The 16,025-nt window shown below is 44.7% G+C and overlaps 1 protein-coding gene across 3 annotated transcripts in view; it reads left to right on the top strand.

The window, feature by feature from the left end:
• Positions 1-16,025, top strand: part of ZNF76 (zinc finger protein 76) — a 284,758-nt gene that overhangs the window by 121,569 nt on the left and 147,164 nt on the right. For all 3 annotated transcript variants that reach the window (XM_069633474.1, XM_069633472.1, XM_069633473.1), the window contains exon 7: positions 4,741-4,816. In XM_069633474.1, the coding sequence (XP_069489575.1) occupies positions 4,741-4,816 (76 nt within the window). The remainder of the gene's footprint in view (positions 1-4,740; positions 4,817-16,025) is intronic.

The raw sequence follows: 16,025 nt of genomic DNA, 5'->3' as shown, positions 1-16,025 counted from the left end.
AGTTAGTTACCCCACAGGTATAAATTGCGCAGCAAACTACCAAGAAAAACCAGATGAGACACCAATAAAGAGATTCAGAGCTCTAAGGACAGACCAGAAGTCCCTGTGGAAGATGCAGCAGAGCAGTAGGACCCCCAATAGAAGTCTATGGGCGATGCACTAGAGGTTCACCTCCAAGGAAGCTCGACCAAGACTAGAGGGCACCCTGAGGGTGAGTAACCCTAAGTATCACCCACCCCAGTACTCAAGTTGGTGGTTTAGATCAAAACTGTTCCAGCAGCACAAAACCACCTGCCAAGTATAGGGCTCTTTCCTTGGATCATGTTTTCAGTATCGAGGGGCTTGTGCCCTGAGCCAGCGGCCACCCAGACCACCAAAGGGTCTTCCTTCAAGCCAAAAGTGAAAATGTGGTGAGGAAGACTCTAGAAAGAGGTGGGAACCGCAAAGACCGCTCAAGGCAGCTTAGTTGGGCAAAAGGTTAAGGCAGACCAGCAGCAAATAATCCCATGACCGTGATAATGGTTGGGGGCACCCTTAGATATCCCAAGCTGAAGGTCTAGTGCGGTGTTGGGTTGTTTCAGACTTCTATCCCCTTCTGGACTGAGGCAGTGATCCACTGCAAATCGGAAGGTCCTTTTGGTAAACGGCAGAAGATAGTAGTAAACAGGCCAGACTGGTTCCAGCGTGGAGGGCTCGACCCAGCAGATGCGGGGAGACCGCAGGAGACTTGAGGAAGTCTGGATGGAATGCCAGAGTCAAAAACCCCAATCTGGATATTCCCAAGCCACTGTACCTAGCCATGACGGCCAGGTTAAGGGCTTTAAACAGCAGTAAGACCTACTTAAGCAGGTCTGCTTCCTCCAAGCAGCAGAACAGCAAACGGAAGAGAGGCAGGCAGAGTCAAAGTACCCCTGCACAAAGGGTCTAGTAAAAGTCCATTCTAACAATATATAGAAGGGGCAAGGGGAAAAGGGCCAGATGACCAACCAACAATTCCATTAGCCAAAACCAACCCCACAGGAAGTGAAAGAGAGAGCTCAGGGACTTAATGACCACCAAGACCAGCTTAAGTCCATATATAGGCTGCTATTGTGGGCTCACAGTATTTTCTCTCTTTTACTTTCTCTCCGCCCCTCCCCCCCCATGCTTACCTACCTGACCTGCTGTGCCGACTAGTTACTTGGCTACACCCAGAGTCTCATTGGATACCAGGCGCCTCCATGAGCAGTCCCCACTGCACTGCCTTGGGCCAGCCGCTCACTTAGTGACTGTAAGCTCAACAGCCCCCTGCCTCCTTGGACCTACCCAGAGCCACACTGCCCTGGCTGCACTCACTCAGAGCAATGCTGCCCTGATTGCACTTCCCCACTTCCCAACTGCACTTTTGCGCTGTCGTACTTGCACAAGGCCTAGTAAGATTGTTTGTCTTGTCCTCCCTCTGTCTCCTCCCCCCACCCACTTCCCCTTGTCTTGTCGCACCTAGAAACTTTTGTGTACAGGTGTGGTCTAAATGACATATCAGATCATATCTTGTGGTCAGAACAGCCATTTTTATGCCCCTTTGCGGTTGCCCTGAACAAAGAGGGCCCTAAGGTATCACTACATATTATCCCCACCAGTAATATCGCTGTATATATGGTCGTCTGGAACGGCCATAGGCGATATTTTTTGGGAGGGGGTCATTTTTGGGGTTCTTGGGAGCAGGGGTGTCCCCTGCTCCTTTGAAAATAATGCAGGGGTGTCCCCCGCAGGTTCCATGCCTTAATATCACCACAAAATTATGGTGATATATTTGTATGGCGATATTATTGCAGGCATATTAACACATGGAACCAAAACTAAAGTTTATGTTAGGCAAGATTGTTTGCAGTACCCTTTGGGTGCACTACAACAACCTTGACCTCCTGGCAATAGGAACCCAACCTTTCGTATAAATCTGTACTACACAGGTTGGTAGTGTGGCTGAGCAGCCAGGCTTATCTCAAGAGGGGTCAATGTAAGCAGTAGGGGAGTTACACAGATTAACAGTGACAAGTATCCAAATAAACACTTAAACCCAAGGTTTCTTGATTAAACAATTATTTAACAGTCAGTTTGAATAAGCCTTCTTCAGAAGGAGCAATATAATAGTAACACACAAATACACTCAAAAACACACTCTTAGTTTCTCTAAATCAGCAAGTACCCGTTTGGGATGGCACACACACTTCCTACACCCTCAGGTGACTTAAATAGTTATGACACAATATATCACTGGTACATTTAGAGCAATACTGAAGTTGGTGTCAAAGAAAAGAGATTTCAGAATAAGACAAGAGATCACGCAAATGTTCTGAAGCAGGTAAGTACCTTTGAACCTTTCCCCTCCCAGCCCCCCACCCCCACCCCAATGCAAAGTAAGTTAACCCTTTCCTGGAAGGAAGATAAAAACACACAATCGGAGGAGAGAAGAGTCATTCAGGGAGCCAAGCCAGCCAATGTCAATTGGGCAAAAGTCTAGGTGAGCTGAAGCACTTCTTGCAGGTAAGTAAAAGTCAGGCACAATGTTTTAGAAGTCTTTGTAGAAAAAGTAGAATCAAGTAGGGCCACAAGCTGGGAGGCTTGTGAGAAGTAGAAGATGCAAGCAATGCTATAGGAGCAACCAAGACAAGCCTCAACTGAGAACAAGTAAGGCTACAAGACAAGAGGTAAGTTCTCTCAGACTGTATAGTACTTTTGGTTAGAAGAAATGGTTCCAGCTGTCTTCTGTTCCTGTGTGGCTCTGCAGATCCTTTTGTTCCTGGGCCTTAGTCGTGGGGACAAGAGGGAGGACATCTGGGGACTCCTGCAACGGGACGGTCAGCGACAGCAACTGTCAAACTTTAATTCAGTGGCACTTCGGCGTTTCAGTTCCTCGTGTCTGACAGCAAATCGCAACACTGTGGTTCTCGGGTACCACTTCAGGCTTTCCTTGCTTCTGGGGTCCAGCACTCTGTTGAGGTGGCTTAGGCTTGGTCAGTCAGGCACCAGGGAAGTCCGGAGGATCTTCCTTGAGCTCTGGTCTGACTTAAAAGCAACGCACACAATCTAGTGTTCCTCTCCCTGGCACTTAGTACAGCCAGCTCCGAGAGGATGTCCAAACGAGTTCACGTTGGAATTGATTGGTCCCACCAACTCAAGAGGAGAAGTTGTCCTTGCAGGGCTTCTCTAGTCGGGGCGAATTCGGAGCTTCCACACAGCAGCAGGGCTTCACCGGGCAAACCAATGATCCAGGATTTGCAGCAGACATCCCTTCCAAGTTCTTCTTCGGATTCTTTCGTCCAGTGGTCGAGTGTGCCTTTCAAGCCAAAAAGCCTTGCCTTTTATGCAGGTTTCCCCCATTTATTCCAGCCTAGCTGTCAATTACACAGCAGGGTGACTGTCTTTGCCAGATAGCCAGCCGGCCGATCACCTTTGGGTGTATTCCTGTAACCAGGGGGATTAAGCACTGGGAGTTTCGGGCACCTCCCTCACTTCCTGCCCCTGCCAGACATACTGGAGCCAGAGGCGGGCTTCACTCGTGAATCCTGTCAAAGACAAACCTAACAAAGGGACCAAACCTGGTTTGGCACACAGAGTAAATCTCAAGAAAGACCTTTCCAACAAGAAATGGTGAAAAAAGAAGACTGGGCCATTTTGACAGAAGGGGCACCCATGCGTGCTTTACCGCAGCTACGAACGCAGCCTGCAGTACTAACTCACAATGGTAGTTAAAAGTAAACCACTGCCACCAGCCATTAATTGTAGAAAGGGTAACATATAAAAATGTTACATGAGAAACTAGACAAAGGGGATACTAAGTAACCCCTCCAGCACCCTATTGTAAGATAGTGTGTACTGGGTCTAGAAAGTTACAAATGTACGTAAATTCAATTTCACTTCACTGCTCTTGGAAACAGTAGTTTATCCAAGAGAAAGTATTTACACCTTTGGGAAATCTGAAAGACGTCCCTGTGGCACTGCACTGAAGGTGCTATGTGTCACAATGTAATAAGATGATGCCTTTGGAGTTTGTCAGACTCCATAACCAAAAGAAACAAACACAGAAAACGCATAGAATTAAAAGTACAAAGCTCAACAAAAGAGCTAGGGGTCTCTAAGGGGGGAGGAATTTAGCACTAAACTGAAAATTCTCCCGAAGAGTCTAGTTGCAAGTCCCTATGGGCATCAAAAGTCAATAATACAAAAAGAGCGGGGAGAAGGCAACCTGTTTAGAGGCCCTAAAATGCCCGAAAATAGGAATTCTCTTTGGATTGCAAAGCATACCTTGGCTGGGGATTAGATGGATAAGCAGGGAGCCATGGTTTTTAGAGACGTTGTAGTGTTGTGAACAGGAATGCACACACTCCTATTTTAAGGTCTGCGCTTGGGTGGCAGATTTACAGTGGACCTGTGTGGTTGCACACGATTCACCCTCTAGTTTCTCTGTACAGTTATAGGCTGTCTCAAACAGTGGTCGCACACTGGTTTGCCTGGGGCTTGACTTCCAAACATTGGTTTGTGAGACAGGTGGTCTCCTTCTGCATGCAGAATGTCTTTTCATAGTTCCCAGAGCGAGACACTTGGCATTACCACTGTTTTTCTCTGTATATTTGAAATGATTGAGCAACTCATAGACTTGAGAGTTCCCTCCAGCTCACATAGCTTGGTCTCTGGTCCCGCTAGTGCTGTCTCTGCATTGCTACAAAACATGATCCTCATCTTTCTCTGTTTGTGTTCCAGGTGCACGAGCGTTCCCACACTGGTGATCGGCCATACAGGTGTGAGTGCCAGGGCTGCGGGAAAGCATTTGCCACAGGTACAGCTGGGAGAAAGGTGGAGTACATTGGATTTGAATGATTTTTACATGAATCCATATCGTAGACGGACATTTGCGATCTTCCATTGCTCTCTGATTTTACTATGGCATCCAGACACGCCTCATCCAAGTGATGGCATTGGCGGAGAAACTAAATTAGCACACCAGTTTAGGGTAGTAGTAAAACAGAAGCTTATTTGTCTGTTTTCAATGGACTGGCTTCAACAACCTAACCTGCCATCCAGATCTTATTTTGTAGGTTGCTTGTCAGGTGACTGGTGCAAAATCAAATGGGAATCTTCAAGAATCCTTACCCAAGGCCTACATTGTTATTGTTTATTATTTATATCTACATGGAGGGAAGATGGCCTCCTGCCCAATCAAGGTCATTACACACTTCTCCACAAAGTCTGTTCTCGACACAGAGACTACTGGGCACACGCATGAATTCCTCTGTGCGTTCCTGCCAGAGTGGGTGGCCAATCCCACCTCATATGAAACAGCTTTGTAGTTCCCCAAACGGTACCTTTGCGCATTCTGGCTTTTATTAGTTCCTTCCATCACATGTTCACAAAAGCCTATTGCACGGAAAAAGGCCAGACAGTGTTTTCCGAGTTCCAATCCGTGCATGTCAAATAGTATAAACACAAACCAGCATTGTCAAAGCCAAATCCTTAAAACTGCACATATTACCAACCAACAAGTTCACTGAAATAAAAGGCCATTAGGAACTGGAGAGATGCCAATATGAACGGGTCATGAGACTTCATTTCTAATATGAAAGGAAAGGAATAAGGAAATAATCTACACCACCTATGGAATCTGCACCACTAAAGGTACCTCCCACTCCGCAGTTGTAGTTGCCTCGCACTCTGATCCAGCTTTTCTTTTTTTTTTTTTGTCCTTCGTCAAGGCAGTTTTTGTGAAACAGGTAGCCATGATCACCATACCCTGCACTGTTTCACAGAGGAACTTTAAATTACGTGCTAGACTACCTAGCTCTACGACCCTCTAACCAATCCTGCGCTCAGCAATGCCACTCGCAGCTTGCGTAATTGAAGCCATCACCGGCACCTACTTCAACTTAACAGCAGACTCTTCCGAGAACCAATCCTTCTCCCGAAACACAAACCCAAAACACAACTAGCAATTCTGAAACCAGTTCAGCCTGGGATGAGAGCCGCTCTCATAAATGCACGATCTATGGTAGCTCATGCTACTGACATAGCTGACCTACTACACAATGAAAACCTAGACCTCCTAGCTGTTACCTAATCCTGGCTCCACCCAGCAGCCGGCCCAGCAATTATGCTAGCCGTACCAGACGATTACACCCTCCTAAGACTCGGCCGTACCATCTCTCGAGGTGGTGGCCTTGCAATCATAGCTAGAACCAACCTATCGATCAATCTCTCACCACCACATAACATAAGCTCTTGTGAATCCCTAACGGCTAAGTTAACTCTATCTAACAAGCAGACTGTATCCATTCACCTAATATACAGACCTCCTGGTCCATTAGAATCTTTTGAAGATGACCTAACAAATATTATATCGCATAATCTCAAGAACTCCTCCCAAAGCATTATATTAGGAGTTTTTAACCTTGGTCTTAGCGACCCGTTAGACACTAACGCCACTACAATCAATAACACCCTAGAGGAACTAGGTTTCACCCAGAAAATGACAGCTCCGACCCATACCAAAGGTAGAACCTTGGACTGGCTAGCTGTGCATAACTGCCCACTTACAGTCGCATCTATAATTCCACAGTCGTGGTCTGATCATCACCTGATCACATTCTCCCTAGAGCCCACACCACCGCTACAATCTAACAGCATAGCTCCAGCTGTCCCAACCAGAAATAAGAGAAACATCACTCCTGAAAACCTTATTCCTCTGATCCAACCTACTCTTAACGCTATTCCTGACCATACAGATCCCTCAACTATGGTAGATCTGTATAATAAAGTAATGCTATCTTCCCTTGATGCTATTGCACCTCTCAAAGTGAGAAAGAGCAAACCTCGCAAACATGTGAACAATTGGTTCTCTCCTCACCTTAAGGTTATCAGACCGGAGAAACGACGTTATGAAAAAATCTGGAGATCAGATCCTTCTGAAATAAATAAGATACACCTAAGCAATCTAGCCTCCCAATACAAAAAATAAATTACCCTTGCAAAACAAACTTCTTATAACCTTCGAATCTCTCAAGCGAAATCTAATACTAAAGAACTCTTCTCAATTCTGAAAGAAATAGAAACTCCCATCCAGCCATCCGACTCGTGCATCAAGGACAAAAACTGGTGCACAAATATTCAAAATGTCCTTGCCAATAAAATTACTTCTCTACAAACTAAAATTAGTAACAAAAAATATTTCCTTCTCTCCACTTCCAAATTGAGTAACACCAGTCCTACTCCACCCCACCCCACCTTGACGTCACCTCCTTTGCCCACACCCCTCTTCAACTTCAGTAAAGTCTCCACCAAAGAGGTTGAAAGTCATTCTTGCACTCAAACCCTCTAACTGCCATGGGGGATCTATGCCCTGCACAATTGATAAAAGACACAGCTCGAGAACTCATCATTTATTACTAAACTAATAAATGCATCCTTTACAGCCGGTACCATACCCAACAATCTGAAACAATCCTGGGTCCTCCCACTCCTTAAAAAACCGACTCTAGATCCTGCCATCCCTACTAACTACCGCCCCATCACTACAGTGCCGTTTCTTCTCAAATTCCTTGATAAAATAGCATACCAACAAATACAACAATACCTCAAACTCAACCACCTCCTAGGAGTCCGACAGTCCGGCTTTAGACCCCAGCACGGGACTGAAACTGCACTTAATGATCTTAAGGCACAGATAGATGAGCTGAGAGATGAGGGCAAGACAGCACTTTTGATACTTCTCGACCTCTCAGCTGCATTTGATCTGGTCAACCACGAGATCCTCTGCACACACTTAGTCGGCAGCGCATTTCTCACAGGAGGCAACTGAATGGATCCAGTCCTTCCTTAACAACCGCACTATGCAAGTTTTTCCCCCCCCTCAGCATCCGCTGACCCCATGCCCATTACCTGTGGTGTGCCACAAGGTTCTTGTGTCTCCCCCACCTTCTACAACATTTTTACAAAGCCCCTTTTCGATGATCTAGATGGCCTGGGTATCACCTACACTAACTATGCGGATGACATCCAGATCTTCATCCCGCTGACGGGGGATTATGACAAGGATTTGGCCTTTGTAAATCGAGTGTACCTCATCATCCAGGCATGGATGGCCTTTCATGGTCTGCCTGAATGATGACAAGACTGAACTCCTCATCCTAGGTCCCGCACCCAACCTCAATAAATTAGGTCAAAACTACTCCTCTTTTGTCATTGACAATAATATCCTCACCCTAGCTAAGGAGTTTAAAACCTTAGGATTCTTTTTAGACTCAATGCTCACCTTCAAAAAACAAGTCAATGCCATGGCTTCCACCACATCTTATACATGTAAACTCATTAGGGCATCCAAACCATTCCTCTCACCAAACAACTGCATCACTCTAGCCAGAGCACTGATCCTATCCATACTGGATTATTGCAATGCACTCTACGCAGGCAGTAACAAATACATTACAAATAAAATCCAAACCCTACAAAACAATGCCTTAAGAGCAGCCCTAAGACTCCCGAGGAAAGCACACATCTCAGAGATTAGACGATCATACAATTGGCTTTCTACAAAAGATAAAATCTTCCTCAAATTGGTCTCTGACTCATAAATGCCTACACCAAGCGGCCCCTCAATATCTGATAACGAGATTCACCAGACCGACTTCCTGCCGCCCCTCTAGAAAGGCCAACACAAACCTCCTCCTTGTCCCAAGATTCAAACGTACTATGTCTGGAGGGAATAGCTTTCCCGTCAAAGCAGCACAATTCTGGAATTCCTTACCACCATCTCTTAGGGAAGACCTTCCCTACCCACAATTCAGATCTAATACCATCCGCTGGATAAAGGAACAAGACATCTAATGCTTTTAACATCTAATCTCTTCCACTGCCACGCCTACTGTATACTGCATTTAAATTGCTTATCCTCTCACCTTTATGCGTAGATATATCTTCAACTTGTAATTATGTATAATTTATACCTTGATGTACTGTCCCAAATGTTTGATGCTTCCAACACTGTAACCTAGTTGGTTTCATTTACTGTGTGCTTTGTAACCTAAGTTTTACACTCCTCTTGTTGCTTTGCGCCCTGCTACCCACGGGTTAGGTGCGCTTTACAAATAAATAAACAAACGACCAACCGTCTGAGGAATCTGCAACCACTGACCTTAAAGGGGGGTCCTAACACACCTGACAAGGGGAAACCAAATGTCTCTAAATGGATGGTACGAATCGTGGACCGAGTGACCAGGCTGAACTCTCTGTTAGGGCTAGCAGTCCACACACTTATCTCTCGAAAATACATTGCATCCCTATACTGAAAAACATAGATCTCTATCGGTTCATATAAGTCTTTTTCAATACACTAGTATTATAAAAACAGCAAATGTCTTCAGGCTCTCACCCCCTCCTACTTTATGTGGGCTCACTATCTCAGATCAGCAACCAATACATAGTAAGCAAAAAAGTGCGGCAATCTGGATATATCACAGCCTAAATGAAGCGGGTAAACATCCCCTAGGGTTTAGTACAGGGACCTATCCCATCCTTGTTATATCTGGTAGCATCTAGACCACAGGTCAGGGCCTAACACCTAGGAAAGGGGTAGGCAGACTTGGGACCCATATATGTTTAACCTACAGGTACTATAGTCCTAAGTCTCCAAAGGCCAACACCAACCATCCACATTAAATCAGGCCCCCCCAGGACAGAGTATTAAAAACCTAAAAATGCACAGATGATGATCAATATTAGACTATTGGAAAACAATTCCTACATGGAGCACAATTATCCCAGAAAATCGGGATACATTATAGCAAGACTTATTAGCACGATACACTTTCAGGAAAAGTAGTTACACAGTCCCGAAAATTGCTTACAGTGTAGCAAGCGTTCAATGTAAGGAGCATTTTAGTGCTCAATTTCTCCCACCTTAGAGACCCCCAGCTCTTTTGTTGGACTTTAGGACTTTTTCATTTTAACCCTGGAGTGAGGGAACCCTTTTTCTCACTCGTGTGTTTTGACCTGATTTGGATTATGTGTTTCCTTTGTTTTTGGAGTCAGACAAACTCCATAGGCATCTGCTTTTTGTGTGGTGACACACAACACCTTCAGTGCAGTGTCATAGAGAAATCCTTTAGATTTCTCTTAAGGTTTAAATACCTTCTCTTGGGAGAACTACTGTTCCCAAGAATAGTAAGGTGAAATTGACTTTACTTACCTTTTCTCTCAGAAGGTCCAGCACTCACTATCTTATGTAGAGTAGTGGGGGGGTTACTTAGTAGCCCCTTTTTCCTACCTACTCATGTAACATTGATTGATCCCTTCACCACTTTAAATGGCTGGTGGCGGTGGTTTAAATTTCTTACCATTGTGCTTTTCTACTGCAGGCTGAATCTGCAGCTGCAGTATAGCACCCATGAGTGACCATTTTGGCCCGGTCTTCTTTTCTCGCCATTTTCTGTTTGTGAGGTCTTGCTTGGGTTTTAGTCTGCGCGCCAAGCCAGGTTTGAGCCCTTTGTTCGTTTTGCCTTTGTTGGGCTTCAGTACTGAAACCCGCCTCTGGCTCCAGTGTGTCTGGAAGGGAAAGGAAACGAGGGAAGTACCTGAAACTCCCCTGTTCTTTGTCTTTAGGAATGCCTGAATGCACCCAGTCCTGATTGGCTGGCTGGCTGCCCTTGGACGACAGCCACCCTGCTGTTCGAATGGCAGCTAGGCTGTGCATGAATGGGAGAAACATGCTTAAAAGGCAAGAGTTTTGGGACTGAAGATCGAGTCGGCCACTGGGAAGGACATCCCGACGAAGAAACCATAAACGAAGCTTGCTGCATCCTCCTGGACCGTTGAACTGCCCAATGAAGCCCTGCTGCTGTGCTGAAAATCTTTTTTTTTCTAATCGACAAGAGAAGCTCCGGAAGGGACGACTTCTTCCCTTGGGTTAGTGGGACCAACTAACCCCGAAACAAACTTTGCTGGAACACCGTCCCCAACTCGCTGCTGCAAGAACTGAGCAACAAGGGTTGAGAAATCCGTAGTGGTGTGCAACCTCTGTGATCAGTCCAGGAGTCTCCCAAGGACCCTCCAGAAGCAGGAAGCAGGACAAGAGCTAGAGTCCCCTCACCAGAGTGCAGGACTCGAGGAGTGAAGGAAGCCCAAGATCCACGATGGTGCTGTTTACTGAGCGCTGAAACCGCAAAGTCCCGCTGATCTGAAAAGAGCCTGTAGCTGCTGCTGATGACCTTCGAATTGGTGCCGCAGGAGTCCCAAGACATCCTCCCTCTTGTCCTTCGCTGCAACCCGACAGAAGCCAGCTGGGCCCTCTTCTAACCAAAGGTACTGTTCTAACTTAGGGTACTTAACTCAGTGTCTGCAGCTTGCTCTTCTCAGTTGAGATTTGCAGTGGCTGCGTTTTTAGATTTGATTCAACAAACTCTAGCTTTGTGAGACTTTGATTATCCAAGAAGTGCCTCAGCTCCATAGACTTTGCTCCAATCGACTTTGGCTGTCCTACCTCCCTGCAGACTCTTCTATTCCATTTGACTTTGATTATTACTGTCCCCTATAGGTGATACGTTGGTTTTAGACTAATATTTGCTGGGGAAAGTTTTTATCTTGACTTCATTGGAAGATTTAAAGTGGTCACATGCTCTGAGAACCTGTTTAACTGTTTTCCCTCTTTTAACCTTTCCTTTCTGCGAATTCAGAATTTACAAAGTGCCATGCAAGTGCTGTTGGGCTGACTTACTGGCTATTCCCTGCCCGCTGTGTTGCTTTTCCCTGCATTTCCCAACGAGGAACTCTGGTCGGTGTTGTCTGCTTTGCTTTGCTGTGTGTCGGCAAGAGGAAGCCGCTTTCACTCGCCCAGGCGAAACAACTACGGATCTAAGTAATTCTTTTTGCCAGTAGTATTTACGTAGTTTTGGACTTTGCTATCTCCATGGACTTTGCTCGAGCCCTATAGGCTTCAGTGTGCACCTTGTGAGTGTGCTTGTTCTCATTCTTGTGCTGGCGCATAATTATACGCTCTCTTACGACGTATTTTCTTTTCCTTTTTTCAGTTTTGAGCCCGCCTCTGTGACCACGCCTCCCACTTCCCAGCAGCCTTCAAGAGCACTGTGCACGCGCACCTGGAAGTGCCTTGCAAGTGCTGTTGGGCTGTTAGGATGAGAGGGTGAGGAGGTGGGTCAAGCTTACTTAAAGATTGTGATTCTGCACTAACATTGTGTTCAAAAATTTGTTGCATTTCCTGTGGCTCAAAGGCTATTTTTGGCTGTTTCCAGCATACTGATTACAAATGGTATCTACTCTTCGCAGTGGGCGTGCTCTTACCTCACCGACTCTTAAAAAAAACAAAAACGACCAAAGCACAATTAAGGAAACGAATGGCGCTGTCTAAGCGTGTTGATAATGACACTGTCCCTATTCCCAGTAAGGTAACTTTTTTGCCAGCAATGTGGGGCACCATTACTGATCAGGATTTGGTACGCCATGAGGTAGCATCTTCCTATGCACGTGCGCAAGCCGCCGCAGAGGACGGTAATGCCTCTCCGCCTACCACTTACACTTTAAGCAATGCTAACGTTGTCTTAAAACCTGCACGCAAGAGCTTCCTTAGCATGCATATGGATGATCCACTTGCTGCAGATAACTGCCCAAATGAGGAATTACCCTCCTCTCCTTCTGACAATTCTATTCTCACTCCAGTTGTGCTTGCTGCACTTGAAAAACTGGTACGGCTCTCAGTTGGTCCATCTACTCCTGTCACACTTCCAAGTTGTAAGAGAGCTGACGTGCATATTCAATGCAAGAAAGCCGTTGACTCTGATTTCAATATTCCCTCTGAAATAGAGGTCCGCGAAATGAACCCGCATAATCTTCCCTACTCTAGTTCTTGTCCCTCTTCTCCAACTTCAAACCCAACTGCAGCTTTGGATCCTGCATTAGGTCTTGTTTTTTCACCCACTAAAAAACATCTGAATCATCCTTTGGGTTTTGATTTGTTGGAGCCATCTGAGGACATGCAATCCCTGGAAGCCTCTTATCCTGTACTTACAAGGATATTAAACTTGTTAGATAGAGGACATGAATACACACATTACGAGATCAGAGATTGCAAGTCCTCCTTGACTCAGATTCTTCCAAAAATCAATGAATTGGAGGGATTCATATTTGCACATAGTCTCAGGCGTGAACCCGTTGTTCAGCCACCTCTGAAAGCACCTGCGCCATGTTATGCTTCTGTGACTACGCAAACAGATGTCATATCACCTGATGTATATGAAATATTGAATCAAGAGGCACCTCGTCTCACTTACACATTTCCTCAATCATTTGCCCAGACAGTAAGTACTCCACTGGCTGAAACATCTTGTCATATTCTCACTCATGCCCAACTATGCCAAGAGGTTGCTTTACATGCTGAGAAACTAGAACAGGTCTTATTTATTTTACAATCTGGACCTGACGAACACAAGGTGGGACCCTACTTGGGTAATAGCGAAGATTGTCAGTTTCCACCCTGATAGTCCTTCAGCCATAACAAAACTGTTGGATGCTAATGTTCCAATCGATTCTACTACTGCCAGCACTGCTATCGCACCACCTGAATTTCCCTTGATAGGTACAGAGCGCAATTTTATCTCGGGGAAGGAAAAAATACTTTTCTTTCGAGCCCTGAAAAGAAAAGCTGACGGGAAGACTGCAGCCCAAGTGCCTTGCCCAGACACTGCTGTTCAAAATAAATCAATAAAAAAAATTTCAAAAAAACTCAAAGTTCAATGAGCACAATATCTCTATGAACATTGATGGTCAGTTAGACACCAATGAACAAAAAGGTATTCATTTGGAGGAACTGTCCATTGAATCCAAAAATGCCCTGCAACTCCTTAGCCCAGATGAACAGATCGCTCTTAGTGGTGGCACTGGCATTGGTATAACCATTCCCAAAAAAACCTCTAGGCCGGTCGAAAACTCCTGAATACAGAAGGTAAATCACAGCCCTCCTCTCAGACGCATTTATCCAATTTTTTTAAACCCATCGAGAATAAAATCGTCCAAACAGGGAAGGTGTTGGTTATGACATCCACCTCCAGTAATTCAAATTTTGTCAACGATGCACCCCGATTGGCATTGGTACCTACTAATGTGCCTTCTCAGTTGCAAAATATCGAAAATGGCCCGGAGTCTGCTATCAACTTTCCCAATTCGCAAGGTCGCACACTGGGGAACTCCAAGAAAGGTCAACGGTCCCAATCTCCAAAGCGTCAAAGGGGGAGGACGATGGGATGGGTGAAACGAATAAGTATTCTACGACTATCATAGGTTGGGAAATTATTTCAGATAAAAATGGAATTAAACACCTTAATCGTTCTGCTTTGTTGCAAGCATTTAGCAGAATTCCAGCATTCCGCACATTGAATACGGCTGATATTGAGTGGGTTACTTTGCCGCCAATTCATAATCATCGTATGGTGTGCAAAGTGCAATCAGCCATTATTACTAACTTGCTGATGCAATACATGGAAGAATTATGATTTATTGGCCTGATGCCACATCTTTTTGATTCTATTGACGATGCGATTTGTTTTAATGAAACTCCAATTATGGTCATCACTCCAAATTCTCCTAAGACAAATTTAGGCGACTCACAGGGTGGCATTAATGCGGTTGTAATTGCTCAGCTTGTAGGCCTAGCAAATATTAGCAAGGACTGGTCTTGGTTATCTGCTTTAGCCATTACCTTAAATCCAGCGATGGACAACATTCCCCAGTAACCACTCTTTGGCATTATCCATTTTTTCATGGAACTCATGTGGTTTTAGAAACTTGTCTACATGTATTAATAATGTGCACTCGGGCATTAGATGTGATATTATGTTATGCCAGGAAACTTTGTGAGCAAGAACTTTTGTTGCCTGGATATACTGTTCACCAAATTAAAGCTAAACGAGGCCTTACTGGAAGGCCATATGGCGTTATAGCCATTTGTGTAAATACCAATTTAAAAATACACATTCTAGCAGAATATAAATCTATGGCAACACTGGCCTTGTTGGTTACATTAAATGACAAAAGGTATGATCTCTTGCTCATTGTGTCTCTTTATCACAACCCAGCACTACTAAAAATAACAACTGTTTTCCAAGAGCTTGATGAACTTTTTGATGAAGTTATAGCATTAAATCCAAATTGCGGGATACTGTTGGGAGGAGATTTTAATGCCTATTACTTAAAATTGAATATGCATAACGGTATTACTGATGCTCAATATCAAGCGAGTTATAGAGGTCAATTATGGCAAGACTATTTAGCACCTTGGGAACTTGAGTTTCTTCCTTTTGGTGCCAAGGATGGTTGCTACACGTGGAGGAGGGGCGTGGCCGCTTCCTGTATTGACTATTTTGCTATTTCAGTGAATTTACAGCAAATGTCAAGTAAAATTGCTATTTACGATCCTGGCTGTAGTGACCACTTTATAATCCAGTTGTCTCTAGAGGTATATGGGGCTATGCTTAGCAATGACCAGCAACAATCTTTTCTTGAAGGGGATCATCCTGGTTTATCAATTCACTGGTCTACAAAACTCTGTGATAAAATGAATGACATGATCACTACACAACTCTCGAATCTTCATAGATTCTCCCACTATCACTGCTCTGCGCAAGCTGAACTTTGTAGGTTATCAAATATCATATCTAGTGTAACAACCACCTTGCGAGAGATATGTAATTCTCCTTTGCCTCTACCACAAGAATTCAATACTAACACAATTTCTGTAGCCAAATAAATCAAGAACATGGCTCTGCGTGAACTTAGAAAAGCTTCTCTGCCATGGGAGGAATTTCTGAGAGAAAAAAAACCTATTCTTAATACATATCGCAATAAATGCAGAAACCATAAACAGTTCTTGCATAATCTAAATAATCAAAAAATGTTTGCCACACTTTGCCACAAAGACAGACGATCTACCTGGGTTATGCTCAGAGCGAGTTCAATTGCATTACCAACAGACAAGGCATCAAGATATCTGCGGA

This window comes from Ambystoma mexicanum, chromosome 13 (assembly GCF_040938575.1).
Source record: "Ambystoma mexicanum isolate Mex_15411 chromosome 13, UKY_AmexF1_1, whole genome shotgun sequence".
Taxonomy (NCBI): domain Eukaryota; kingdom Metazoa; phylum Chordata; class Amphibia; order Caudata; family Ambystomatidae; genus Ambystoma; species Ambystoma mexicanum.
This window is presented reverse-complemented; position numbering and strand designations above follow the sequence as displayed.